Source organism: Cladophialophora yegresii (assembly GCF_000585515.1).
Source record: "Cladophialophora yegresii CBS 114405 chromosome Unknown aczIN-supercont1.1, whole genome shotgun sequence".
NCBI lineage: Eukaryota > Fungi > Ascomycota > Eurotiomycetes > Chaetothyriales > Herpotrichiellaceae > Cladophialophora > Cladophialophora yegresii.
In genome coordinates, this window is record NW_006913045.1 from 1,716,595 (window position 1) to 1,742,604 (window position 26,010).

At 54.4% G+C, this 26,010-nt stretch overlaps 9 protein-coding genes across 9 annotated transcripts; 4 read left to right on the top strand and 5 right to left on the bottom strand.

The window, feature by feature from the left end:
* Positions 1–93: 93 nt before the first annotated feature.
* Positions 94–896, bottom strand: A1O7_00606 (DNA replication complex GINS protein psf3; the record flags this gene model as incomplete). The annotated part of the gene is made up of 4 exons (XM_007754647.1): positions 94–273; positions 365–554; positions 656–720; positions 786–896. The coding sequence occupies 4 exons, from the start codon at positions 894–896 to the stop codon at positions 94–96; spliced, it is 546 nt and encodes a 181-aa protein (XP_007752837.1).
* A 233-nt stretch (positions 897–1,129) lies between these two features.
* On the top strand, positions 1,130–1,837 carry A1O7_00607 (uncharacterized protein; the record flags this gene model as incomplete). Its single annotated transcript, XM_007754648.1, has 1 exon — positions 1,130–1,837. One exon carries the CDS (start codon positions 1,130–1,132, stop codon positions 1,835–1,837), a length of 708 nt encoding a protein of 235 aa, XP_007752838.1.
* Positions 1,838–2,285: 448 nt separating this feature from the next.
* On the bottom strand, positions 2,286–2,892 carry A1O7_00608 (uncharacterized protein; the record flags this gene model as incomplete). The annotated part of the gene is made up of 2 exons (XM_007754649.1): positions 2,286–2,801; positions 2,857–2,892. The coding sequence occupies 2 exons, from the start codon at positions 2,890–2,892 to the stop codon at positions 2,286–2,288; spliced, it is 552 nt and encodes a 183-aa protein (XP_007752839.1).
* Positions 2,893–5,838: 2,946 nt separating this feature from the next.
* A1O7_00609 (uncharacterized protein) lies at positions 5,839–6,588 on the bottom strand (the record flags this gene model as incomplete). Its single annotated transcript, XM_007754650.1, has 1 exon — positions 5,839–6,588. One exon carries the CDS (start codon positions 6,586–6,588, stop codon positions 5,839–5,841), a length of 750 nt encoding a protein of 249 aa, XP_007752840.1.
* Positions 6,589–7,490: 902 nt separating this feature from the next.
* On the top strand, positions 7,491–10,392 carry A1O7_00610 (uncharacterized protein; the record flags this gene model as incomplete). The annotated part of the gene is made up of 2 exons (XM_007754651.1): positions 7,491–10,093; positions 10,221–10,392. 2 exons carry the CDS (start codon positions 7,491–7,493, stop codon positions 10,390–10,392), a joined length of 2,775 nt encoding a protein of 924 aa, XP_007752841.1.
* Positions 10,393–11,541: 1,149 nt separating this feature from the next.
* On the bottom strand, positions 11,542–16,086 carry A1O7_00611 (uncharacterized protein; the record flags this gene model as incomplete). Its single annotated transcript, XM_007754652.1, has 1 exon — positions 11,542–16,086. One exon carries the CDS (start codon positions 16,084–16,086, stop codon positions 11,542–11,544), a length of 4,545 nt encoding a protein of 1,514 aa, XP_007752842.1.
* Positions 16,087–17,547: 1,461 nt separating this feature from the next.
* On the top strand, positions 17,548–19,689 carry A1O7_00612 (uncharacterized protein; the record flags this gene model as incomplete). The annotated part of the gene is made up of 1 exon (XM_007754653.1): positions 17,548–19,689. One exon carries the CDS (start codon positions 17,548–17,550, stop codon positions 19,687–19,689), a length of 2,142 nt encoding a protein of 713 aa, XP_007752843.1.
* A 411-nt stretch (positions 19,690–20,100) lies between these two features.
* Positions 20,101–22,578, bottom strand: A1O7_00613 (uncharacterized protein; the record flags this gene model as incomplete). Its single annotated transcript, XM_007754654.1, has 3 exons — positions 20,101–20,860; positions 20,907–22,341; positions 22,392–22,578. 3 exons carry the CDS (start codon positions 22,576–22,578, stop codon positions 20,101–20,103), a joined length of 2,382 nt encoding a protein of 793 aa, XP_007752844.1.
* Positions 22,579–24,186: 1,608 nt separating this feature from the next.
* Positions 24,187–25,887, top strand: A1O7_00614 (uncharacterized protein; the record flags this gene model as incomplete). The annotated part of the gene is made up of 3 exons (XM_007754655.1): positions 24,187–24,858; positions 24,906–25,027; positions 25,110–25,887. 3 exons carry the CDS (start codon positions 24,187–24,189, stop codon positions 25,885–25,887), a joined length of 1,572 nt encoding a protein of 523 aa, XP_007752845.1.
* Positions 25,888–26,010: the final 123 nt, after the last annotated feature.

A 26,010-nucleotide genomic window follows, 5' to 3' on the forward strand; every position in this document is an offset into this window, starting at 1 on the left:
TTGGGCATGCGCCTCACCTCGCTATAAGATCGTCACTGTTGCGTACAAGCGTGTCATTCCTCATGAGCCATATCAGCTTCAGCACAACTTCAATCATGTATTCTTCTTCAAATCCTGCGTCCACGCTCGCACGGCTTTAGGGCCCTCGTGCGCTGCTTTAAACAGCTGTCGCTCGTTTTCATCCAGACCCCTCAGAAACTCTGCGCCGTCTCCTATCGCGCCTCTAGGGTTGTGCGCTTGATCAGCAATTTCAGCTGCCCGCTCTTTGAAGGTCTGGTCCACACCATTGCATTAATACGAAGTTACACGAGTTGAACCACAGTCTCCGAAGCAAGAACAGACGAACGTCGTAGAGAGAACTCACATCTAACAGAGTATCCAGCACCGCACGGTCATCGAACAACTCCATAATCCGTGCACTAAGAGCATAGAAGTGCGGTGCTTGAGCGCGGAGATCGATGGTTTTGGGGTCTGCCTTCAAAGCATTGATGACTCGCTGCTGGAGAGGCACGGGAAAATCCAAGGTAACTAAGCGAAGAGATCCTGGAGAGTTCCTTGTAGATGGAGCGAATCAGCCATCATCTTTGTGCAGTCCTTCAGAGGCTTAATACTCGCTTCATCAGGAAGGGAATCGATGTCTCCATGTTAAGCTTACCCAGTAGACACTGCCAGCATGATACCCAACCACATGGGTAGATCAATTTTCGTGCCGGCTTTCACCTGGACACCAGTGGCGGGTCAGTTCTGCTGTGCTCTCGGGAAGGGCTACAAGGGGACTGACTGACCGTCCCACCAGCATTGCCCTCAATATACCCCAGTCCAGGCACATCGAGCTCAAACGTGCAAGGCAGCTTCTGTGAGTCGGTTAGAATGGCGTCCACATCGTAGTACGACATTTTCTGTTGTTACAGCTGGATTCTCGGCCTCGATCAGGCGGCATTCCGAGTATGTTGACTGAGTTGCGAACGAAGTTGAGCAGTCTGGAACGAGCCAATCAGTTCGCGTCACTCCGAATTTGAGACGCGTCTGCTCCGCTTTGGATCTCGTTCAAACTTCAAATCACCCTCAGTCTGTTCTCATTCTGCTCTCATTCTGCTCTAGATTAGTTCGTTGGCAGGCGGATAACAGAATGAGTGCTTCAGCTGCGCCATCGACATCTCAAGCATCGAGCAGGCCTCCGGTAACGCTAGGACAGAGTACACATCTTGATCCTGGTGCCTATGTCCGTGGCACCCACGCAATCACTCTGGGCGAACACATTTTAGTACACCCGCGAGCCCAGCTCATTGCGATCCATGGTCCGCTTTCAGTTAGTGACAAGTGTATCATCTCTGAAAAGTGCGTAATTGGCGGACCTGTCCCGAGCGCATCGACCACAGATCCGAGTTCGAAAGCGGCTGCTGCAGGGAGCAATCCAACGACACCATTACTCGGTCAGCCGGGCGAAAGCGACGACGACGAGCATGATCCTGTAAAGACCACGGTTGGCTCAAATGTCTACATGCATCCCAGCTCCCAGATCCATGCTGGAGCCACGATCAAAGATAGTGTGCTGATAGAGCCTCATGTAACTATTTTCGCGAACGTCGTGGTTGGAGCGCATGCGAAGATCTGTGCCGGCGTGACCGTGGATCGAGATGTGGAAGAATGGACCGTGGTCTACGGCCGTGGCGACGTCAAGCGGCACCGAAAGACACCGCGTTTGAACAGTAACATTCAAGAGGATCACTCGGACGTCGTTGAGATGTTGAGGCTCAAAGCCATGGACAAGGAGCGAGAAGGGACTGTCAGCATCTTCAAAACAGCAGCACGGGCGAATCTAACGAAGAAGAAATGAAACTGACAGATCGATTTCAAATGAACTGACGAATCCGGACGATTCACCGGACTTCTACTCAGCTTCCTGATTTTTGACCTGGTTTTCCGGAATCCCTTGGGCAAGACTGATGGTGCCTCTGCTGCTCTAGCCGAACGGCTCGAAAGTGTCCGCTAAGCCGAGAATCAACGAGCAGAGTCATCGTCCACATACAGTACCATCGATCCGCCCTGACGGCGACTGCTCGGGTTTCGCAGCATAATTCCAGCGACCAATATTGTATCCTGACAAACATCATAGCACTTCCTGGCTGACCGATCCAACTAGTTGGCGGTGGGCACCTAATATGCTGAGAACCATTCCAACAACAGCTGTTCGTCAAAGTCGCAACAGGCCTTTCGCATCACCAACCTCTTCCTTCGAGGCGCTTCATCCAACGCTCCAGTGATCCGGTCTGCGAGCTTCCTCATCACTTTCGCTGGACTTGGATGATGATTTGGAGGAGGATTTGGTTGTCGGTCTCGGTGGGGATTCGAATTCTCGCCACCTCGCGCTTTTCGTCGTTGGATTTCTTGTCTTGCGCGAGTTTTTCTTTCTGCTCTCGCATCATCTTCTCTGCTGTGGCTCTGACGTTCTTCGACCACGCCCAGATGGGCTTCATGTAGAAGGGACACAAGTGGTGGCTGCAGTGGAGCTTGGATCGGACAATCCTCAAGTCCAGGTACGCCTTCTTCACGAGATATTCATAATGACCGAGTTTCGCATGCTCCGCTTCCTCGGTAACAGCTGCATATTGGAATGCCTGGCTGTTGAGAACGACAAGGGCCATTCTCTTGCAAGTCAATGCCAGGAGCACGAAGCTGCGGTAGTCGGTGAGTGACAGGATCATGAACCAAAGCTCTGGAGGAAGACGAAGGAAGAGGCTCGCGAGGAAGCTGCCGTTCGAGATGGTGAGTTCATTGTCCAATGTGACACCAGCGAGAATCTGGACATTCTGCATCAGCACGTGCGTCCGAACAGCTGGGCAGAGCACCACTTACAACTTCTGGAATTCTGAAACCAACGGTGTCTGCCATTGTGTTTGATTTTGTCAAGCCTTTGTCATTCGCTGGATAAAGTCACGACCAAGAGAGATGAAGTGTCAGCTTTGATTGAGAATTCGTCTGGGAGGGTTGGGCAGCGTTTTACAGGCACTGAATATTAACCATGACGGACCCGCATGCGCACTCGCTTTCGCCTTATTGGCCGGTCGTCTATGAGGACGACGAGGTGAAGCAGAAAACGGACTGGATACTGGGTTCCACGACCGTGGCCATACAGTAACCAGTCTTCTACAGTCCAGGGTGCGTCCATTCTGTGTGTCAGGGCTCGCTGCATGGAGGAGGAAACAATCTGATGCTGTCAGGATCACGCAGGGTCATTCATCTGCCAACAGGTCCCCATATGCTGGGAATGATGAGCTGTCCTGGAAATCAGGGACCGTCGTATGGAGGCAGAAGAGGATGGCCAACGATATGGGTGCTGACGAGAACATAGGTAGAGGCCAGGTTATGCCGGGCATCCTACAATAGCATCGTTGGTTATCAGCTTACACACTTGGATCACGTACCGTCATGCTGTACGGAAGGGGCTGGTGTACCTTGCTCCGTTATGCGAGATCTCCAGCAACCTGCACTACTCCGATAGTCCGCCTCCAGCCCGGTCGTCGACGTTCAAGCGAGAGGCAAATTACGAATCTCCGGCGCAAGGTCCGCTCCGACAGCACTTCAGCGGTCATCTACGGTAGAAGGACAATGAACACTGCCTGGCAGGCTTGCTTGGAGGATAACTCAGACATGGCTCTGCAGAATACCTCAGTCGCAAAGTGCTCACTTTCGTGGCCGGGCTCCGCGTCCCTACCGGTTCGACCCATCAGGCGAATGCAACACCTGGTTAACCCTCGAACATTGTCGGTCAAGTGTGAGTACACCACGGCCTCGAGGCAAGCCTGCGCATCGACACAAACCGGCAGAAAGAGGTGGACGCAAAAACCGAAATCGAGACATAGTGGCACCAGTGGCGGGACAAGGCCCGGTCGAATGTTCATGGTCTGTTGTGGTTACGGTACTGGAGCGTCTGCATTCACACGCTGGTTCTACCCTCTCACAGCAATCCACCGGACACAAGAAGAATCACTCGCAGCCATACGTTATGTTGCCTGTCCAAGTGCTACCAAGCTATCACGACTGGATGCTCATGAGCACCCTAACACCATGGCTCCACGCCCAGCCTCGACCATTGCATTCCTGTGTGGGAAAAGCGGTGCTTGGTCTGAGCTGCCGTCCGTATCGCTTCGAAATCTCAGCTTTGTCTTCCGGCTCCAGCTACTGGGAGCTGACCATCACGATAATTTCTCATCCTGAGCACTCGGGCTGGAATGTGTGCCCAGCTTTATGTACAAAAAGGTCTCCGGCTTTCGCTCTCTGGTACCAACTTCTGGACCGATACGTTGTTCTTCAGTCTTCCAACACTGCAGTCCTTCTGACTGGCTGGATTAGGAACCCTGATTACCGGGGCTCATCCAGCAACAATACCGACTTATTCTTCATGTCGTCTCCGCAACTTGGTGCCCATGTTGTCATTACCACCTGATGTTCGCCTCTCGGACCATTTCGCTTGGGATTAGCTTCTCTGACAGATGCCTCTAGCGAAAGATGTTGCTTCTGGGCCGTCATCGTGCTCGTCGTACTCGTCGTCCCCTTGGGCCAGTTCCTCTCTGCTGTTCCTGGTACGGAGTCGCTGCCTCAGCCGCCGAAGCTGCAGGACCGCGAGATCAGGCACTTCGGAATCGCACTTCAGCTCGCCGATCTGACACTGGAGTGTTTCGAACTGGGCCTGAAGCCGGCCTAGGTCCTTGCCCATCTCCTCAAAGCGAAGTGTGAGGTTTGTGATTTCTCGGCCCCGGCTCGCTTGGTGGTCCCTCAGTTCGGCCATCTGCCCTTCCAGATCGGCGAGCGTGCCGTCTATTCGGTCCCTGGTCTCGCGCGCCATGTCGTCTTCTCTCTGCCTGGCTGTCTTGTGTCTACGCCTCGAGTCTGCGATGCTGAGCGATTCGGCTTTGTTATCATCGTGCAGACGGACCAAGGAGCTGTCAGTTCCGATCGTCCCTGGTGTCTTGAGGTCGATTGAAAGGCCATCACAGGGTGGATGGACCGCTTCCGAAGTGGGGGATTTGTAAGTCGTCACGACCGGTCCTGAAGAATGGGACATGATGCTGGTAGGCGCTGTGTGAATGTTATCACTCAGTCACAGATACGGTCACAGTCGGGTCATGCGCAGGATTTCATTGTCTGTCTCTCTTCGGTGGCTTGTGGAAATGGAATGGTGAGACGATGAGACGCGAAATGGAATTCTCGTGAAGAAGGAGGTGAGGCATAAAACGATAGTCGTACGTCAAGGTCTGAGTCGCCGCCTGGCGGTGACGGCTCACGGCAATTGTGCGGTATGATGGGCCGAATATTCACTTCACTTCACTGCAGGCGGCCTAGCGGCGCAGGGCTGATACCGGGGTCGTCTCCTGTCGCTTGGGCGGTATTCAAGACTGAGGCCCAAGTAGAGGCCCAGGCGATGGTAGTGTCCTACACGCATGGTTAACGACGATTTTTTCGACCGCATTATCACGGATCATGTGCTGGGGCTAGGACTGCAAGGTGTGGTGCTTGCTCGTCAGAAGAATACAGAACGCTGGAGAGTTTCCTTGACGGAAGGAGTCATAAGGACGTGAATATCGAGAAACGTGCTCGTTCACGGGTTCGCAGTCGACTATCAGGTCCATGGTCAAACTTCAGATTCGTTGAAAAGTACGTAGATCTGCCAGACTGTTGCTCACTCGAGGATCAGGCACCGGCCCCTGCATGCGCTTCACTTCATCAGCAACGCCAACGAAGCTAGGAACTCCTAGGAACAAGGGCTTGGGTCGCATGACCGGTTGTTTCCTAGTAGAGTGTCGAATGGCTGCAAAGAAATATTCGGCTTGGCCCCTGTTAGCCCATCGACGCCGTGGACGAGCCCATGGTGTTCTGAAAGCCCTTTGAAAATTTCTGTTTCCAGGTCAACTTCTGTTTGCCCTTGGCCTCAGCCTCTCTGATGATTTCCCCGGCCGTTTTCCCATCGGCGATGATTGACCCTCCACGTGGTTGCACAGCGCCCTCCAGCGATGCAACGGCAGCACTAAAGTCCTGTGGTGGAGGAACCGCAGATGATAGTCGCTGCGGCTGCAACGGTGTCTCGGTTACGTCGATGTATTCAGCCAGGCGACCCTCTCCGGGCGTCAAGACGGTCTCATTGGTCGCTGCGGACTGGGAGGTGCCGTGGTTATCAACTTGATAGTCAGGGAGCGCGCCCTCTGCACGAACCTCGGAATAGACGGGAAGGGCTTCTCTGCCCCGAGTCCATTGATCCGCTTTGGTCACGGCGTCGCCGAGTCGCCATTTCTGCACGTCTTCCGGTTTGAGAAGACAGTCCTCTGCGGGAGCATGAGTGCCTCTGTAGTTCCCGTCCTTGTCTTTCGCGTAGTGCTTTCGCCATGTGTCGTAGGGGATCTGGCGCATCACGAACGGTGGCAGGTCGTCCTCTGCGTTGGCTCTCTTGCGTTGAGTGGTGATGCCGACTTTGCGGAACAAGCTCTTCCGGCGACTGGTGTCTTGCTCTTGAACAGCGTTGTTGTGTTGCCAGTTGAGTGCTTCGTCGAATCCAATGGCGCCGGATGCTCCGATGTTGGTAGGGGGAGCCATTCCGGGTGGCAGGCGAGGAGGGAGAACAGCACATGATACCATCCTGACAGAAGGTGATGCGGACTCGGACTGAGATGCCGCTCTCAACCGGCCGACTGATTCGCGGCGAGACATTGTGAGAGAATGAGCTCTTTGACTGTATTTGCGAGGCTTGCCAGACTGGTTGTCACTGGAGATTCTAAAACGGCTTCATGGGATTTTATAGTGCAACAGCCCCTCGTAAATAGGGTGGTCCGTACTTCCAAGCTACTAAAAGCGACATGAGAAGCGTAGTTCAGCCTGGATATCAATAGGGCAAATGCTGCCACTCTGGGACCGTTCTCTGTCGCGATTAGCAACTACAAAGCACAATAAAGCCTAGTTCGTGGGCTGTACCCAAGTCATCTGGTCTGGAGCGGGAACCGTTTGTGCTTTGAGGAATTGCAAGCGAGAGGACGTGGCGGAGCACAAGCATGATCGACGAATGCTTGCACCCTAGGGACCCCGCAAGCACACCCCGAACCTCATGGAGAAGGAGGCAAATTTACTACTGCGTAAAGTGGCCTAGCCCACGTGCGCTTGCCTTCCAGAAATCTTCCGTGCATACTCGTGCATTGTAGGGGCAATTGATTGTGGCTGTGAATGTTACGGCAGTGAATGCAACATGAAAGAAGAGAGACGAATGGGTGAGTCGCGTATTGCTCTGCGAGCGGACCTTTGCAGTGTGGGTCGCAGGCTAATCCCAAGCTGGCTACCGTCGAATAGACGCTGCAGGCGCGGGCGCCCCGCAAACAATCAACCTTCACTCCACCCTGGCGTTCACCTTCTCAACAACAACAGCCTCGCAGCCTTAGGGTTAACTAACCCTAGCAGTAACCCTAAGCCACGGAGCACTTCATCATTGTTTTGTTCGCGACGCTGTTATGGCACCCCGAAGCCGGCCACGGTCTGCCAGCAGGAAGAACGCGCCTCTTTCTCCTCCTAAGGCTCCTTCGCCCGCGGTCGCCGCTGACGCGTCAGTTCAAAACAAACGGAGAACGCGATCAGCAAGCCACAATATCACCGCAGCACAACGAGAGTTGCAAAACGTCACGACCATCCTGCCGGCCGTCAACGAGGGTGAAGAAGTACTGCGCCCAACCGAATCCCTTTCTTCACATGATGCAAGGTCCGGGAGCTCATCCCTGCAGGAAGTCCTCGATGCCCTGGATCGGGATGCGATCATCGACAATCTCTCCGGATTGTACCATGACTCAACCAGCCTCATGTCGTTGCTTGAGGTCATCAGTGATGAACAGCTGCGCGAGATGTGCAAGACTTCTGCCCAGCCGGCCTCTCGACTCCACAAACGCTTCCACGCCCAGGCGAAACGCTTCTTGCTGACACGCGAGAATTATGGCATCACTCACGATGGGACGAATCTCGACTTTATCCAGCCAGACCTCATTCTTCGCAAGATTCTGGGCGTGGGCGGAACCGAAGCGATACCTAACGGCGCTTGGCGACCGGATCCTGTCCTCCACCTTGCAAATCTCGCATTGCAAGTTGTCAGCGTATTAAATCCATCTGTCGAATTGCGGCGCTCCTACCTTGAGGATATGTTCACCAATTTCCCGAAACAGTTCATTGATCTTCATTACTTGCAACCTAGTCTTGAAGCTTACCACGATGTGTGCGACTTACTGGTGGAAGTGCTCACCCAAGTCTACCTCCAGAAGCTCGAATTCGAACATGGCGACCCTGAATATCATCCAGAGAACATCCTCGATGCTGTCTTTTTGAACGAGTTTGGCGAGTTGAAGGGCTCTTCCGACCGAGCCAGCTGGTTGAAGGTCATGGACCGTTACGAGTTTATCAGAGCATACTTCCTTGGGGTTCCTGCCGACGACCCCGAATCCAGTGGCCTCACGGACAGCCTCAAGGACGGCCTGAAGGACGGCCTCAAGGACCATTTCCCTTGGTCAGATTTCGTGGTCAAGGCCGTTAGATGGACCCTGGCTGTGGGGAAGGAGCTGGAGGGAATTGTTGACGCGAGAGGGGGTATAGACAAGCTCATTGACCTTCTTGACGCTGGCGATATCACTGGCGATCCAATCCAGGTTGACCCGGAGCCAACCGAGGAGGATGATGGTATGGAACGGAATTCTGAGGATCGAGGTGGGCACAGAGGTCTGGCGCAAGGTGGTGCTCAGGAAGATGCAGGCGCTACGACTACGCGCGTGAACAACCAGAAACCCAGGAACCAAGGGAACGGCCTCGAGACCAAGGATCTGGGAAGTGCAGGCATCGGGCCGACGGCCGCCGCACAGGTCTCAGTGGTTGAACCAACGTCAACTCTCAAGTCTAACTTGGAAAGACTGAAAGCCCTCAAAGCCCAGTATGCGCCTCAAGCATCTGATGCGGACGCAGATGCAGACACCAGGAGTGACTCAATTTCCGAGCCTGAAGTCCCTCAGTCTCCAACACCGGCGGGTCCTAGTGACCACGAGGTCGCGGGTATCGGCGAGGAAGAGCTTCCCGCCACGGGAGAAGGTGCTGATTGGATACAAGATGATGAAGACGATGAAGATCTACTTCCAACTCAGCAGACCAAAGAATTACTGGAAACCCTTCATCGACAGACGCAGCAGAGCAACAAGGAAAATGTGCAAGGGACGATGAAGAAGCCATCCTTCCTGGATCGACAAGAAGGTGCAGAGAGACTCGAGTGGGATGATGAATTCCCTGATGACGGGGAGATCTCCCCACCCAGCCGGCCATCTCCAAAGCGTACAAGACAGCAAGTTGAGTCTGAATCCGGCGAAGACGAATTTGAGACGGACACAAGAAACGCGAAGAGACCCCGGATAGTTGCCGTGAAGAGCGTGGTAGGCCCTTCAACTCGGTCACGACCCCAAGACTCACAGGATGATGAAGAGGGACAGGAGGGTAACTATAGGAAGCGAGCGCAACCTTTGCTCTCTCGCCTGCCCGCCCGCCGAGAACGTATGGCATCCTCGGAACCGACCCGAGCCACCATCGTATCCTTATCCCAGCCGGAACGGTCAACCAACCACAGATCCTCCTCAAGTCGAGCGCCTCTCCGAACGATCCGTTCAGGAAGCCCAGACCTACCATCTTCGAGCGCACCAGCTCCTAGATCTGACCGAGCAACTCGTGTCTTGTCAGATGCCTCTGCCCCAGGTCGAGGAGACCTTCCCCCGTCACGCCAAGGCGGGGCCACTGCCCATCTCCCCTCTGCATCACAGATGCCCCCCAGCACGCAAACCCAACAAGTCAATCAATTAGCAAAAGACATGGTCCGAATGGCACGTGAAATGCACCAGAACAGGCGACCGGCACAGATACGCAGACCCTACACCGCAGAGGAAGTCGACCGGCTGCTGGATATGATCGCCCTGTACGGGACCAAGTGGGCGAGAATCCTCAGGGAAGACAGCGTCCACCCAGACGGGCCAATGCTGCAGGGCAGAAGCCAGGTGCAGCTGAAGGACAAGGCGCGGAACATCAAGTTGGACATGCTGAAGTAAGTGGAAGTCCACCCCAGAAAAATGTGGTCTGCGTGCATGACAAACCCCAATGTCCGGGTTCCTGTTGTCTATCCCCAACCAGGTATTTTATACATAAAACGCTAACCGAGCATGTTCAAACAGGGCAGGGACTCCCCTCCCGGACGGATTCGAGTTCGTCAGCGTCGGCAACAAGAAGATCGAGGAGCTCAGGCTGCTCGGCATCGATTACTTCGAGGGCACGGATGCGGCGCGGTATACTGGGCGCGGAGAAAACTATGACGACGACGTCAACGACGACGATCTTGACAACTGATCGGCTGGGTATTGAGGACAGCAATAGGCTCCTCGGGACGGTTATGAAATGGCATACTATCGTGATGCTGTATATTCATATCCTGTACTGTACACGTGATGATGCCATCATGACCTGTGGGAGTACCCACGGCCTGTGGACCAAGCCTCTCATGTCTTGGATACCAGGCATATTCAGCGAGGCATTACACTGAGTAGGATAGCGAATGTCCCGTCGGTTGGTCATCAGGAAGCGAGGCCGCACCTCGCGTACTGTACATTTCCTTGCGCCACTGCCGGCGTACGGAGTACTACATGTCAGTATACTTTTACATCGCAGATACCAGCAACATATGGAGGATGCCCAGACTTAACAAAGGCCAGGCTCTCATTCATCGTCTCTTCCAAGGAGGAGGATGCCGGTGACGACGACGACGATATTTCTATTTTTATCAGAGACGTCCTCGGCGCTCGTAGCGTGCCCTATTTCCGTTGTGTTGGTGACAGTCCTTCCAAATGCTGAACTACAGTAATGAGGCATTGGATGGTGAATATAACTTGCTACGCTACGCTCCGCAGGACAAACTTCATGACTTCCTTGAAAATGCCATGGCACGCCACGGCACGCCATTACAGATAACTTGAATTACTAGACCAAGATACTAAACAAGTGGATCTGCCTCAATTCGAAAAGATCCGAAGTAGGTACTTATAAGTTGCCAACAACGCTCACAAGATGGCAGGCATTCAAGCCGCAGGGGTACATACAACCCGGCCCAAAAATCCCATTCCCAAGACTGTCACTATACTTTTCAGGGGGTATATCATTCATCATCGTTCCACCAAGTCGCGTCGTACCCGAAAATCGATCTCCATCCCAAGTAGACGCATGCACATTTACGAGTAACCCAACCAATCAACCACCTGACCACCTCCGAACCAATATCGTACAGACAAGGGTCTTGTTGCCTGACTATACATCCCTCCCGTGCGTGAAAAGGACGTCCATTCGTTCGACCAGCCCCGAACACACATGTCCCGGAAAACGCCATGCTGAAAATCAACCCTTTCTCGAGTATGTCCTGCGATGATCTCAACTGGTGAAGCAGTGATAATCCTAGCCAACAGAGATCCAACGACGCGTTGACTCGTGCCTCGAGTACAGGCGCGCTCACACACTGCCGTCGAGCAAGAACTCCGCCAGCGACTTCTGTTCCTCCGTCCAGTTTTCCGGATGCTGAAGGTCGCCGCCCAAAGCCTGGAATTGCAGCTCTCCCGTTGTCAACTGCGGCTTCTCGACAGATTCGAAGGGAGAATCTCCCATCATAATGTCTCGATCCCCAACGGTTTCGAATGGGGACAATTCGTCAAACCCGCTGAGATCGAGACCTTCGATGCCGTCGAGGTTGATATTCCAAGAATCGTCTTCGCCTTTGCCTTTGGCCTGCGAGTCTCCCTTGTCTTCAGTTCCACCCGCAGCGGCTGTTGCCGACCCCTCCTTGTCGCTCGCATCCGCGGGACTTTTAGACTTTTCAGTGGACGTGTCAGTCAACGCACCATTGGGACCCTCCACGATCTTCCGCCACCGCTCGCTTGTAGTCCGGTAGGCTTCGTAGAACTTGGACTGCTGCTCATAGACCTTGTCATCTGAAGGGAAGAGTTCGTCCCAGTCATCGCCACCAAACGCAACGCGAAGCTGATCGAGTGTGATGTTACTGTGGCTCCAAGGATCGTCGGCATCGTCGATCTTCACGTCGCCGCCTTGAGCAGATATGGGGCGCGATGCGCCCTGGCTGGGAATCTTAGACATGGGCACCGGAGTGGCTGCGGAGTTTTCATTCTTAATGTTGCTCGCGCCTCCGGCTTTGACCTCTGTCTTCGGCTTCTTGATTTGCTTCAGATTTTCATCCAAGTTGAACGCGGTACGCAGGGACTCGTGGAGGAATGCGAGAGGATCCGTGACAGGCTCCATGTCAAGCTTGTGGGCAACATTGTGATGTTGGTCGAGCTCTCCTTGTGTGGCGAATCCTTTAAGTTGGTGCTCGCAACCATTGACGGGGCATTTATACATATCAGCCGGCTTGAGTGTTTTGATTGCTTGCGGAGACGTGGCAACAGGAGTAGGAGCGGCCGGAGTCTGCTGCTGATTTTTCTTTCGCCTCTTGGTATCAGTAGGGAGCTTGAGATCCTCTTGCTTGAGGCCTGGGGTTGCGTATCTCGGCGTGCCTTGCCCTCTTGGATCGCCAATCTGAAAGGGTGGTTGTGTGGAAGTTGGAGCAGGCGGAGGGGCTTGGTTGATCTTAAGAGACAGCTTGCGTTCTTTTTCTTGTGCCTCTAGCAAACTGAGATTCTCAGGCGTTAGTTGGGCTGGTCGTTGGGGCCCTTTGTTGTTAGGTATCTGCGCTGCCGTTTGTTGGAATTTAGTAGTAATGTTGCTGACAATGGCTTCTGCAGTATCAGCAGTAATGCTGAAGTGGTCTGCTGGCTCGAAAATCTTGTTTTGCAGTGCAACCTGTTTGTATTGCTGGTGTAGCTGCATTCGTTGCAGAATCAACTGCTTTATTGTAGCCTCATCCTGCTTCATACGAAAGAATGCCAGGAGGAAGGATTCAAATCGACCGAGCATGTTCTTGACATTATTAGACATCAGTAGATCCGTGATCCGTTTTCTGCTGTTAGCATCCATGCTGGCAATCGGTCGAGGCTTTGGCATGGTGGCTTGAACCTCCTTTTGGAGTTCAATGATTCTCTTTGCTATGGCTTGTTGAGCATGTTGACGCTGCATGTTCATGTACTGCTGCTTCTTTTGAGGGTCCAAAGCACTGAACTGCTCCTTTGTAAGAGCTTGGAAAGGCGACGGCCTGTTTCCAGGCGCTTGTGGCTGAGCTTGGGCGTTTTGATTTGGCATTTCAATCACGTCATCGTCGCTGGGTCGTTTTAGAGCTTTATTCTCAGGCTGCAAGGGAACTTGCAATGGACGAGGTTGTCCTGCTGCTTGGCCAGAAGGCGGACGAGGGTGCTGCTGGCCCTGGATATTCAATTGCGCTGCTTGATTATGCCCCGGTGCTTGCATCCCGAATTGCTGACCAGGTGGATTGGATTGACCCGCTTGCGGTGGCATGAACTGCATCTGCTGAGGCATGCCCTGCTGACCAGCTTGTTGCATCACCTTTTGCTGCATCTGCCGATGCCTGGTAATGAGCAGAGCTCGGATTTGTTCGTCAGGCATGTTCGCAACCCTTGGGTTAGCGGCGCGCACTTTCGCGATGTCCTCAGCAGATGGAGATCTGAAAGGGATCTGCCCCGGAGACAGCCCTGGAGTCTGACCAGGCATACCTGGTATAGGCGCCTGTTGCCTCTGCTGCGGCTGTGGGATTGGCGTTTGATTGACCATCGTGTTGCTGGGAGGCTGCTGCTGCTGTTTTTGCTGCTGCAATTGCTGTTGCTGTTGCAAGTTTTGGTTTCGATTCTTCATGATGTGCTGGAAATGCGTTGCTTGAATGTCCAATACATGAGGCACAGGCCAATTTTCAATCGGGTTCGAGAGCAACCAATTCTTCAGCTGATACCACGTCTTCACCTCAGGGAGAGGTGCTTTCTGCCGGATACTGTTTAGAACTGTAGGCGGCACCGACTGCTGGTCCATCAACTTCATTTGGGGGGCAGTCAGCTGCTGACGAGGCTGAGGTTGACCTGGAACGTTGGAGAGCCCCTGCTGAGGCTGTCCCTGCTGTTGCTGCTGCTTTTGTTGCTGCTGCATTTGCATTTGACGTTGCCTCATCATCTCCTGGGCGTTTTGCTGTGCCTGTGCCTGATTGACTGGCGGCATGCCGCTCAAGTCTTGACCTTGCTGTGAACCCGCTCCGGCCGAGAGCGACTGCGTCATAGGCTGTGCACCAGCGTTCGCACCACCCACAAACGCCCCGTTCTGCAAATGCGCCATAGGCCCCTGTTGTGGCTGCTGCCCTGGTTGCATTCCCGGTGTTTGTTGTGAAAGACTCCTTCTCATCTGACCACTTTGTTGAAACTGTTGCAGCACGGTACGCCACTCACTCTGCGGTTTTTGTCGAAGAAGTGCTTGGAGAGGCGCAGGAAAGCTAGCCAGGGCTTGCTCGCGCTTCTGCATCTCCTGCATATTGAGCTGGAGCTGCTGCTGGCTTTGACCTTGCTGCGCCGCGTTATTCATCTGCTGCATTTGCTGGTTCATCATGGGGGTCCCTGAGCCCGGACGGGGAATTGTCTGCGGACTGGCTCCAGAGACATTAGCATTGACGGGTCGGTTGATGGCCGAGAGGGGTGTATTGGAGCCTTGCATGCCTTGCATCTGACCACGCTGGGCAGCCGCAGCGGCGGCTTGAGCACGAGCTTGAGCCTGTGCTTGGTTCTGTGCTTGTAGTTGAGCCTGGTGCATCTTTGTTGCCTGCGCTTGTTGTATGCGCTGCTGCTGAGCGATGAAAGCCGGGTTCATGTTATTAGCTTGATTCTGCTGGCCCATCCTCTGCTGCGCCAACATCTGTTGCTGGAGGCGCATCTGTTCTGACATCATGCCGGGAGTACTGCTGGCTGGGACCACCAGCTCACCCGTTTCTTGAGACCTCAACCCCCCGGCCTGCTGCTCCTGGAAGCGTCCCATGTCATTCATCAACGGGTTTGCATTCGCGGTCATGCCCTGAGCCATTGGATTCTGGGTTGACTGATTTTGCACCTGTCCCATTTGAACGCCGCCCATGCCTGCCTCCATCTGTTTACGCCTGCGGAACTCTTTAGTCGCAAGCATACGGAAGTAGTATATTATGGGATCGACGTGTTTCTGAGCGAGGTTCTGCCGCAGTTGGGGGTTCATCTTCTCGACGATGTTTCGCATCTCCTCCTTGGCAGTGCTCTTGGCCAGCTCTGCCGCGCGGAGGTTGATGGCTTTGTTGTCTTCGGGTGTCAATTCAGGTAGTTGCGTCTGCTTCTGCTGGTTGTTCCCCGGTATCATGTTAGCCATTGCCTGATTCGGAGTTGCGGCGGGCTGCCCTTGATTCATCATGGGCTGAGGCTGGTTGAAGACAGGCGAGCTGCGCATTCCCTGCTGCATTTGTTGCTGGAGGTGCGGTGGCAGGCCAATGCCATTTTGCATTTGCTGATTAGCTTGCATCTGGGGCATGAAGTTCTGGTTGGGTATCTGCATGCCCTGCATGCCTTGCATGACACCGGCAGCAGACTGGTTCATCTGCTGCGCACGCTGGTCGCGGATCCGACCCAGTTTCTCACTGCACTCGCGGACGTAGTCTTCTCTACTCAAAGACTGAGTGAAGCACTTTCGCTCGAACTGGAGGGCGACCTCTATCGCTCGGGTAAGCTCGACCGGGGGCCTCACCAGACGGAGGGAATCGACAAGCAACTTGATCTGGCCAGCTCGTTCACGGATGTGGACATTAGCCTGCCAGCCAGCGAAAGGACCTTGAGAGTTGAGCTGATCGAAGATATACTGCTGCACCGAGGGATGGTTGAGGCTCATCTGTCCGGCCGCTTGGGGAGGCATCGGTCTACCCATTCCCCCACCTATTGGCCCACCCATTTGCCCGCCCATGAGATTCATCTGGCCCATCTGTCCACCCATTTGTGCCGCCATTTGACCGCCCATCTGATTTGCCATGGCCATCTGTTGCTGCATGTTGTTGGGCATGCCTCGACCCATGCCCGCCATGTTCTGAAACTGGTTCGGGTTCATGGCTGCGGCGGGAGTTGCGAGCGAGGACACGCTCATATACAGGCGTCGAGGTCAACGCATTCGGACGTTAGGCAGTCAGGTCTCGAGGAGGGCTCGTGAGGTGAAAGTGAGAAGCGGTTGGCAGAGGGAGATCGAGGAAAGGCGAGATCTCGGTCAAGGCTCCAAGGCTGGGTGACACAAATAAAAGGAACCCGAGGCCGAGTCTGGGTCGTGGCGAATATTTGACACCTGGGCAGGTGACACAGCGGTCGTGATGCGATCGAGAGGTGAAGGAGACAGGAATCTCACTTCTCACTTTCTCGAGCCATGTAGCAGGGAGGACGGAGGGAGGAGAAAGGCGGCGTCGATCTATGAGTGCGGCGAGAATGAGACGTCGAAACACGAAGTCCTGGTTGATTCAAGGCTGACACTAGTTCGAGAGAGGAGCCGGTGCCGCAGCGCCTGATGCTGCAACGAGCGAGCGGATGTGAGCTGTAATTGGGCGCCAACCTGGCGCGTCGTGAAGGAATCCAGGCCAACCCACAGGGCACGGAGGAACAAAGCGGGGAAGAAGTAAGGTATCAATAGCTGGCAAAGAAGAAAACGTAAAGATCGAGTATATGTTGCCCGCAAGAGGGGGAGCGAAAGAGAGACTCCTCTGATGAGGGCACTCGCAACAGAGAGAAAGGTCGCCTGTCGCAGGTGACGAGGTGCCAGTGAGAAGTCAGTGAAGCGAGGATGACCTAGCCAGATCAGCGATCAGCGCGCCAACCAAACAGCTAGGGAGCGGGACACATTCGCCAACTAAAACTGCTAAGAAGTGAAGCGTTAGGCTGAAGGGTACAGCGCTGGTCGTGACTGGCCAGTGGAACTTCCCCCAACCCACTCAATCAGGGCGGGAGACCAGGCAAAGCCATGTCCTTTGCTGTCTCGAGCCGATCTGACTGGTGAGTCAGAGATGTGCCGCTGAGCCAGCTGAGATTCCCTTTTGCAAACGACACGGCGACCTTTTCCATCACAAGGGAGTAAAAGTCGACCAAGGCTGAGCTGTAGGAACGAGGCCACCGGATGTCCGCTCGAGAGCGGGCAGACGGGGTGCCTGCAGTGCCTTGCCCCTGCAAGTCCACCGCGGGTGCCACCTTTACCTAAGAACACACCTAAGCCAGATTCGCAGTAGCGCAGCCGAACACTCCGTATTGCGTGCCTCTATCCAACTTTCACCGTGAACCTATTTGCATGATGGCGATGCCGCTAGCCTGCGCATTCTGCGTGATCATTCCTGCGTGTCGTGACTGTTACCTTTCTGCTTGTGCTTGGTCATTCTAGAGCACTCATCGGTCCTTTCAACGCCGGCAGAAAGATATTGCGCTCTTTCTTCGGTGTCGCTCGATGCGCAGGTGCATATGTGACATGAGCGATGTTATGAGCAGTGCTTAGGTTATCGGGACCAACGATATACCTACACCTCTGGAAGCGACAAACATGGCATCCTCGGTGGGCTCCGACGCGTTCGCCTGCCTGGTTCTTTTGACCATCTCAGTTGGCGTCCTGTTTGTCTTACGGCACTACCTTCCACTACGAACAACGCCGGCTTTCCTCCTTGTGCCTATCTTCCTGGCATTGGTCCTTCCCACGAGCGCCCTCGTACTAGTCCCCATCGACCTCGCTTCGAGTGCGCGAGAGAGCGATCATGGTGGCAAAGGGATATGGCTGCCGAAAAGAGCTGTCTTGGTCTCATGGAGAATTGTCTACTGGTTGACCTTTGTCTTGACGTGGGTGGTATTGCCCCTACTGGGAGAATACATGGATGCCGGATATCGCGACCCCAAGGCTCGCATGATCTACTCCCTCCGATCGAACGGCCGGTATCAGCTCATCGTCCTGGCGTGCGCCATCGCCGGCTTGGTCTACATGATCTTCTCGTATGGCTTCGATTTCACCGCAATCAGAGCTTTGGTCATGGCGCTGGCCTACGTATGGGGTTTAGCTCTTGCCATCTACTTAATGGGTCACGGACTCGTCGTGATTCCGAGGAGGATGTTTCGCAAAGCAGACATTAGTGGTAGCCTGCGTCGGGTCCAGACTCAGGCGCCAAGAATCCATGAGAAGCTCGAGGATGCCATCGTTGCGCTCGATGAGCTGGAGGCTCAGGTGATGCAGCTGAAACAGAGGAAAACAGGGAGCGCCAGAGAGTTCCAAGAATGGATTGACGAATTGGGTGATGTGGCTGGCCAGCCCGAGACCCGCGTCTTTTCGAATGTGACAACCACAGACGCTTCGAGTAAAGTCCCTGCTGTCATTACGGAGAGGTACATGGCCGATTTGAGCCGGCGACTCATTCGAGCTAAGCACCGACGAGCACGATACATCCGCGAATGGGACCACATCGTCCAAAGCGCATCAGACCTCCAGGCCATCCTCGACTCCAAAGCCTCCAAGAGACTCGATTTCGGGGGATCCGCCCCCTCCAGTTACAGCATAACCGCTATGACCCCGACCATGCGCTATTACCTCCACGTTCACATTATCCCTGCTTTGAGAATCGCCCTGGGCGGCGTCTTCTCCTTCGCCTCCGTCGCAATCCTATGGTCCGAGATCATTAAATTCCCCGCTCCACACCTTTCGGCCGTCAGCCTCACAGTAATCCACCGTCCTTCTGACAAGAACTATCAGATCGGCTTCGGTGGCCAACTCCTCGCCTCACTATGGATAACATACATGTGCGTCTGCGCCCTCTCCGCGATGAATGACGTTCCCACCTGGAACCAGCGCGCCTTGGTAAAACGCAACACCTATGCCGAGTCCGCATGCTGGTACGCTGGACAAATTGCAAAACTCAGCGTCCCACTCGCTTACAACTTCCTGACCTTTCTTCCCAAGGATATTCATCAGAATTCAACCTTCTACAATTTTCTGGGCAGGTTGATCAATCTAACACCCCTGGGCACGTGGTTCGATTACCTGTTTCCTATCTTCATACTCATCCCCGTGACTATGACGTTGTTCAATCTATACGGCAAGATCAAGAATGTCCTGGGCTTCGGATTCATCGAGATCGAAGAGGATGAAGAGGACAATCCCTCGGCTTTCGGAACAGGAGGATGGCGAGAAGGGAGGGATCTGATTGCGAGAGATTTGCAAGGACATCGGGCCGCCGGTGCGAGTAGCCTGGGCATCACGGATTCTCCAAGGACATCGTTAGACACCTCTTCACGACCAAGAGCCGCGCCTAATAATAGGTTGGTCCCGCCTTCCACGCGGGCTCAAGGAGCGAATTCAGCGACAACGGGCAGAGGAGGTTTTCGAGGGAGACCGGCCCTTGATCCCGAGCCTGAAGAAGAAAATTTCTTCACCTTGTTCGGCCGGAGGGTGAAGAACACGCTCGACACCATCGACACGCCAAAGTGGATGCAAGGCGGTGGTGGTGGCCAAGGAGCAGGAGCAGCAGGCTTCACGAAACCGAAGTGGCTGGGCGGGTCTGGCGATCAGTCGTCGACAGCAGGACAGAGCGGCAGCGGTGGTGGAAGTGGAAGCGGAGGTGCCTCGAGTAGCAACAACAACAACAACAACAACATCCTAGGACTTTTCGGCGGAAGGTCCAGCGATGGGAGGATCACGATCTGATGATGCTGGGGGGTCAGGTCTTCCAGGCCCAGTAACCTTGACCAAGTCAGTCATATATTATAGCGTTCAAGCGAGGATTTATGTAGTCTAGTATCCTAATGTTGTCATAGAACACTCAACACTCAGCTGTTGAGGGCGGGTGCTCGGCCCGTTGAAGAGCTGTACCTGTGACCGTAACAAAGAGAACTACCTAGGTAGGGGCGCAAGAGGTAGCTTCCAAATATCTTAGATGCACGACTGACGTCGAAGGTACCGCAGTACCGAAATTACAGACAGAGAGAGGAAAAGAGTTGTCATCGAGTCCATCAATCATTGCTTCACATTGAATTGCACCAACGGGCGCGTCGTATCAGACATTACTAGACTGTACTGTACTAGACGTAACTCAAGACGTTTGGTCTTTTGTATGCTTCAAATCTCCCTCAATCCACCCATGCCAGGACCCGGGCTTGGCCCAGAGGGAGGAGGCCCCATTGGTCCACCAGGCATAGGTTGGCCCAATGGACTGGGATATGGACCATCAATTCCTGTGCCAACGGCACTGGCAGGCGGAATGCGAGGCGCTCCTCTTCCACCCATTATACCGCCTCTCATGCCAGGCCCACCGCGGCCACGCATTGGTAGCCGTGAAGGGGCCATCACTCCTGGCAGTTCGAAGTCCGGATTCCCGGCAAGCAGCGCGTCCTGTCGCATCTGGTTATCTCGCCTCCTCATCGGCCCCAAGGAGCTGAACTCCCCCATGTTGCCGGGTCTCCAGTTAGGATTGACCCCCCGTTGACTAACGGATGTGAAGTTGCTTGCCTCGCTTTCCGCTGGCGACCGGGCGCCGGGCAACTCCTCGTAAGAATTCGTATGAGGAATTTCGCCGTATGCTTCCGGTCGATTCTGGCCAGTGGGCCCAGGCACCAGAAGTGCGGGAGGTGCAGGATGTCCATTGTGCACTTCTGTATTTTGTGGCAGGGGCGGTACGGGAGGTGCCGGGTCAGAAGCAAATCGTGGATCAACGTCCTCGTAATAGATGTCACTGCCACCTGAGGTCGCTCGCGGCCTATGCAGTGGATTGCTGTGGGCCCCTACGTCGCCGGCTGATGGACCATATCCTCTAGGTGACCTTGGTTGCCCCATATTGTCGGTTGCGGTTCCGTTCCAGTTGGCGCGAGGCGGCATGTACCTAGTCTGTCAGCATCTAAACTAGTCGCAGGCAACATTCGACTTACGGATCTTGACTCTGTGACCGCCGAGGATTCCATTCTCCCGTCGGAGTAGCCGCGAGTTCATAGGCTTGATTTACAGGCAATGGAGGCACGGCTGGAGGTGGTGAAGGTCTGCGGATTGTGCCAGATGGTGAATGGACACGACTTCCGTACGGCGACGCTCTTTCTCTTGCTGGAGATTGTGCTCTAGCACCATACGGCCCTTCGTCTGGTTGAGTATAGATTGAGGGGCTTCTCGCATCGAACCGCCTCTCGTTGTCGTCAATATATTGTTGAGATGCGTCTACCGGCAAGGGTGGACCCATGGCCACAGGAAACTCCTCTGGCGGAGTGATCCTCTCGCCATCCGGTCCGTTTGGCGGATATCCAGGCGGAGGGCGTCTTGGGCCACCAACCATCATAGCTCCGGCCGCCATGCCCGCGCCCACCGTGCCCACAGTGACTGGGGGGGTATATCCGCCTCTACCACGCCCATTATATCCTCCTCTCATATCTGATGAGAATCCACCTCTTCCAGGATAGCCTTGCGGCGGAGGGGGACCTCTCGGGCCAAACCCTCCTCGTGGCGGATAGCCACCACGAGACTGGTAAGCGCCTCTCCCACGTGGTGGATAACGATGGCTGCCAGGCGGAGGAGCGCTCCTGTCGCGATATGGGCTGGGAGGAGTCGGCTCATCGCCTGACCTTCTGCCTTGCATAGGCATCACCGCGCCATCCGAACCAGGCATGGGCGGCGGAGGATTGCCGAAGCGGTCTTGCGGTCGGAACTGCGGTGGCTGGCTACTGGAACGCGATGGAGGTCCGCCATAGTATCTGTCGGAAGCGCCATCGCGGGTAGAAGGGGTCAGGGTTGTTTCGTTAGACAGTGCCTGCGCCCTCAGCGGTTGTCGCTCTTCGTCTGACTTCTGGCTTGCATTGAAGGTCGCGAATGTGGGTAGCCTATCTGCTCCGGGAGCCCCATTCACCACGGGCATTGTAGGCTCATTCGTAAATGTCTGGGCAAGGCCCTTGGCCTCCTGCGTTTGTCGATTGTAGAAGTTCTCTCCACTCATCTCGGCATTTTCAGCGATCCTCTTCTTGCGGGCTTTCCGAGACACTAGTGTTCTTCGCATGGCACATGTGACGACGCCGGAAGCTGCTATGATGATAGTGGACGCGAGAACAATCCATCCTGCCCATTGCAGATGCGGTACAAACAGCAGTATGTCGACTAGAAAAGCCAGCAGCGTGACAAGCAAAGTCGGTAGCAGGAGAATGAGAAGTCCCAGGAGATAACGTGCGGAGTGCGAGGGTGAGTGTAGGTGAGCCGCAGCGGCGAGAGCAAGGCAGACCAGGTTCAGAAATGCTGCGACAGGATGGACTATGAGGAGGGAGGAGAGGGAGTGTCGGGCACTAGACGGCAGGTTGAAGTCTGTGTCTCCTTGTGGGAAGAGGCCGTCTACCAATGGTCAATGGAATAATTTGGCATCTCAGTCACAGGAGGGTTACCCGTAGTATATCCCACTCTGATGCCACTGCACTCTGACGGCGTACAATAGCCGAAGACGCCAAAATTGACTCCTTGATAAGTTGCGATGGGGATTGCGTGGATGACGGGAGTCGACAGGACCGACAGCAGGAGGAAAACGAAAGAGATAAAAAGCAGAACGGTCAGAGGGGTCGCGGGCCTGAGCATCGTGGACTCAGCTGTCGCGGTCCGTCTCGTTTAGTTGGTCGGCGGCGGCGCAAAGGCGCAAGGACGAGTGAGTCCGGGGGCGGGCATCGAGGTGGACGTCGCAGGTGATCGGTGGTGCAGCGAAGGGAAGGAGTCACCATGCCACCATTTACTACTGTATCCAGCACGAAAATGTCAGGATGCTAGTGAGATACCGGCTAATCAATAAAGGTGGGAAAGAGGCAGGTGTTGGACAGAGCAAGCGATGAGGCGCAGTCGTCGCATCACCTTTGACGAGAAACCGGGCAGGTGCAGCTGCATGTCTCTTAGCCAGCCCACAATCCCGCTTAAGCTAAGGACTTTGGGGTGGAGTTCGGGGTGGACATTGGCTTGTGTGCGGCGGATCTTCTGGAACCCAGCTCCGTGATTTCTGCCGATTCGAGCCATGAGGGCGTCAGGGAAGGGCTGTTTAACGCGGCTAACCGCAGTTGTTACAGGGCAACGAAACAGCCCGCCACACTGGAGATAGCAGCCCACCATTAAAACACGTTCGCTTGGCATCCAATATAACTCTCCCGGATCGAATCTAGAGTTCGACTCCAGCCTCGTTTTATATCTGGAGGCGAGCATTGAGTCCTCGAGCACGGAACACCATCCACACACAGGCTGCGGAGTATTCCTCGTTGTCTGTGCACAGTACGAGGTAGATCTGACCGCCGGTTGCAACGACGTACTGTGTAGGCCACCATGGCTCAAACACTACCGCGCAATTTGACGCAAGATGAGCTGCACTTGAGCTCGCTTCCTGGATTATTGATCTTCCGAGCCGTAGCCTCCCACCTGCTGTTCTGTGCACAGTACGGAGGACGGAGTAGCTAACATTCGAAGAGCCCTGAAACTTCCTATGTACGGAGTAACTCAGACACAATCGCACAATCGAGTACTTTACGACAGACTCAATTTTAGCAGGCTCACAAATATTGTTACTCATTGTGCCCGAGTCCACCACAGTAGGCGCTTCTTACTTTGGTCGGCTGTTACGGTACTCTCCAGCCACTCCTATCAATGTGCGGGCGCTGTTGCTGTGTTGCCCATGTGGCTTGATGGTTATCATGTTTGCTTGCCCTCTGCGATGGCATCTGCCCAAGCACCGAACCAGAAGCCGATCATTCTATATTTGGTATTGACGATCCGGCTTAAAGCCTAGCTTGAACTCCATTCTCCAAGAGAGTCGGTTTGAGACCTCACCGGTTCAGCCCTTACAGTGGAACTTGAGCAAGAGACCGCCAAACGTGCTCTGATCCAAACTCTACCTCGTACAGAGTACTATAGCCTTCAGAGACATCTTGCATTCATAGGATCTTCCCCCATTCGAATAAGAGTCCGGAGTACCAAGACGAACCTCGCTAAACCCCCAGGCCAGAAGCTGACAAAGATCGGCTTCACCTGCCTCCTTCAGCTTTCACCGGCTTCTAAGACGGCCACTCGCCTGGTCGCTCCAGCTCACTCCTTGAGGTATTCTCCATCACTTCACAGTCCACACTTTTCTATTACCAGCGGTGGGCGCTATGGACGAGTTGATTGCCACTCATGAGGACATTGAGCGTCCAGTGCCTTTTCTCTTCTCACATGCAGTCAACAGATCCCCATACGACTGAACTTGGGAAAGACGTTCAACCTTTCCCGGTAGCCGTAAATCCCACAAATCCCAGACAACGCAATCGACTACACAACCAGGCTATCAGGAGAGCAAAAGCAAATATCGGCAAACGCCGTGATCATGTTCCCATACCACCTCGAAACCACGACGCTGATGCAAGACGTAGCCTTGTTCCCGTGGTCACCACGACCGAGGCTGGACTGGGCGCCCAGCTTACAAGAACCGCTATCGTGATATCCCCAAGATCAACAGTCACGTCTGGCGGGCTTCGCGGCGATCCTTTCTGCGCGTTTCCGATATCTGCAGACGGCACCGTCCTCTCGGCGGTGGATTATTTCCTCCAGCATTATGCTCCTGTCCACATTAACCCTAGGAAGGACCACCTCCAACAAGCAGATAGCTTACCGCTCTCACGAAAGTACTTCGGGCTTGCGTTGGAGAACGCTTCGATGTTCGAGCTGATGGTCGCTCTTTCTCGAGCGTCTTTCGATGCCCGGCAGGGCAACGCTCGGGAACCCGCACGAGAAGTCTTGGTTCACTATGGCAAAGGCATTGAAGCACTGCGCCTGAAAATGGCCAAGAGCTCAACCTGTGATGACGATGCCGCCATCCTCTCTGTGATGGCATTGTTAGGAATCGCAGTACGTGCCTGGACCATGATGTGACATCCATGCTGATGCTTACCTAGTTGATTTATGGTGACTTCCGGTCCTTCGAGACGCACCTAACAGGGCTCCGGCACCTGGTCGACATGCGAGGAGGGGTAGACTCGTTAGGCTGGGATGGCTTCATCAAGAATTCCATCACTGGGTAAGTAACTCCTATCTCCGCTTCGAGCTTTGTTTGAACGACCGGTATCCCCTCCATTACAATGGCTGACTTTGCTCAACAGGCTGGAGTCTCTCTGGGCCTACCACGAAAACAGGAAACTCAGCATTGCGACAACTGAAACTCATATCAAACTCGAATACCCGGAACATCCGTTTCCTCCGGAGCTCTGCGTCACGATCGCGCAACTTCCTGATGGGTTCCGTGAGCTTGTCCTGTCAGCCACACTCAGTCTTCAGATAATTGCGCTCTTATCAAGCGTGTCACAATGGATTGAGCAAATGCAACTTGGCCGAAAGAAGAATGTTCTACCGCTAGGAGAATCCAATGGCACGTATCTGAGGCAGACTCACAGGTGTCTCGAGTTGGTCCCTCTCCAGGGACTCGGTGTAATGGAAAGGGCGATTTGCGCTGCCATTGCGACTTTGACAACCGAGACTATCAACAAGACCAAGCAGCAGAACCCCGTTCACAGACGGATGATTGAAACGCTCTCGGAAATGTTGTATCGACACGATCTGCAGTCGTTGCCGGTTGAATGCACCATGTGGTTGGCACTGGTTATAGCAGGACCTCCCCATCCGGTCGAAGGAGACGTTGCCAGTCCTGCATCATCGGCAGGTGAAAGCTGCAACAGTGATCAACCGCAAAGACCTCGAGATGTACTCCTTGACAAGATCATCCAAGATTCGTCTTCCGCCAGGAACTGGAAGTGGGTGAAAAAGGCCGTGCAGAAGTTCTTCTTTGATGAAGAGCTCCTAGAAGCATGGCGGCAGACGTGGGGAGTTGCCGTGCTGCGACATGCGCACTTGGCCAAAAAGAGACGGCTGGTGATCGCCTGATTAACATTCGCGTTCGTGAAATCGAATGCGTCGAGTTTCTGGCCAGGAGCCCGGGGAAGCGGACGGTTGTCTGACACCGGCTCCTTGGCTTTAAACTTCCAGGACGAGTGTCACTGGTGAGGT